At 24.1% G+C, this 1,714-nt stretch overlaps 1 protein-coding gene across 1 annotated transcript in view; it reads left to right on the plus strand.

Moving 5' to 3' along the window:
* The first annotated feature begins 277 nt into the window (after positions 1-277).
* The window catches only part of LOC107495554 (glucan endo-1,3-beta-glucosidase 12), a 5,413-nt gene continuing 3,976 nt past the window's right edge, over positions 278-1,714 (plus strand). Inside the window, 1 exon segment of the mRNA XM_016116701.3 lies at positions 278-722. Within this exon segment, the coding sequence (XP_015972187.3) occupies positions 662-722 (61 nt within the window). The 5' untranslated portion in view covers positions 278-661.

Below are 1,714 nucleotides of genomic sequence, written 5' to 3' on the forward strand. Positions count from 1 at the left end.
TATTTAATATTTAATTTTTTATCACATTTTTAAATATTTCGAATATTTATTTATCATATTTTTTAAATATTATTTTATCAGCATCGGGATCTTTTAAATACTAAATTAGGAAGAGAACCGAAGAATAATTAGTGCAATAAGACAAGGAGAGTTATAGAACATAAATAAATATAATAAAAAGAAATGAAATATTCACACACATACATAACATAAAGCACCATCATTACAAATGACAATGATTACTAATACCAACCCACACACTCTGAACCTTAATTCCTAAAAATAAAAAACAATTTCCTTCTTTACTTTCTCTGTTTTTCAACCTTCTTCACCACCTTTCTGGTCCCTTCTTATCTTTGGTTGCCACCCTCTTACACACCAATACCATGTCTTTTTTCTCAAATCCTCTCCTTTGTCTCACCCCACTTCACATTCTCCACAACTCTCTATATTTTTATTTTATTCTATATCATCATTATTAGTCCACAATACACATTCCCTTTTCTTTTCTTTTAACCAAAACATCATTCACCCTCCATATATATATAGTTTATGATATATATATATCTTCCTTCAGAGAAAGAACTTGTGTAATTTAGGAACTACATTATTGAAGGAAGTTCCAAAGAAGAAGAAGAAGCATAGCAAGAAAATTTTGAATATGGAAAAGAGTGTTAATTACTTTCTACTACTTCTTGTGCTACTTCAGTTCCTCTTTTCTGGTAAATTTTCTTTACTCTTTTTTTTTTCACAAATATTCTTAAACTAGATTACTTGCATTTGCTATGAATTATTTGGCCTCACAATTAATTTATTCCATTATAGTTAATTTTTTTTCTTTGTAGTTATAGTTTTAAAAAATGAGCACTTTATTAAGTCCATTAATTTTTATTTTCCTAATTTTAAGCAATTTTTTTTAATTTGTCTTTTTCAACAGTTCATTTTAATATTTTTATTTTGGGGTGTTTGGCCAAATTTTCAACCATCTCTTTCAATTTCTTTGCATAAAGAAAAATGTGAGGAAGTCATTTTCTAATTTCTAATTTGATATTTGTCTGGAGTTTCACATGATAGAGAGCATAGTTGCATCCAATCTTTCTCCAGTTTCCCACCATTTCTTGAAAAGAACAAAAGGGTAAAGTGGTCAACATCTTTTGACTTAATGATAATATGAGGGTCTCTAATCTCAATGCATAGGGTACCCTACTTGTCTCTTGTGCCCTATCTTGCTGCACTACTATAAACTCTTGCCTTTTGAAAAAAAAAATATATTACTATTTTATTAAAATTTTATATTTAAAATTTTATTAATAATACTATTTAAAAAAAATTATTCATTTTTAGAATGTTCTGCAGTTTATTCCACTTCAAGTTAAAAAAAAAACAAATATTTTAAGATTTTTTCATATTTGTTATTTAGTGTAAAAGTTTAAATATTAAAGTTTAAATGTTAAGAAAGTAAATAGAAATTAGATGAAATTATAAGAATTATTATGAATAATTAAACTTATTTTTTTATTTCAGTTATATATTTCGGATTACACATATAATTAATTATTAATATATTTATATATAAATATATGTGTAATTTAATTTATTTTTAATATATATTTATATTTTATGATTGATTTTAGTATATATTAATGGTTTATTTAATATGTATTATTGTGTTTGTTTAGTTATTTTTTTATTGAATTTAAAAAATTAATTATAT

The sequence above is a fragment of the Arachis duranensis genome, chromosome 1 (assembly GCF_000817695.3).
Source record: "Arachis duranensis cultivar V14167 chromosome 1, aradu.V14167.gnm2.J7QH, whole genome shotgun sequence".
Lineage (NCBI taxonomy): Eukaryota > Viridiplantae > Streptophyta > Magnoliopsida > Fabales > Fabaceae > Arachis > Arachis duranensis.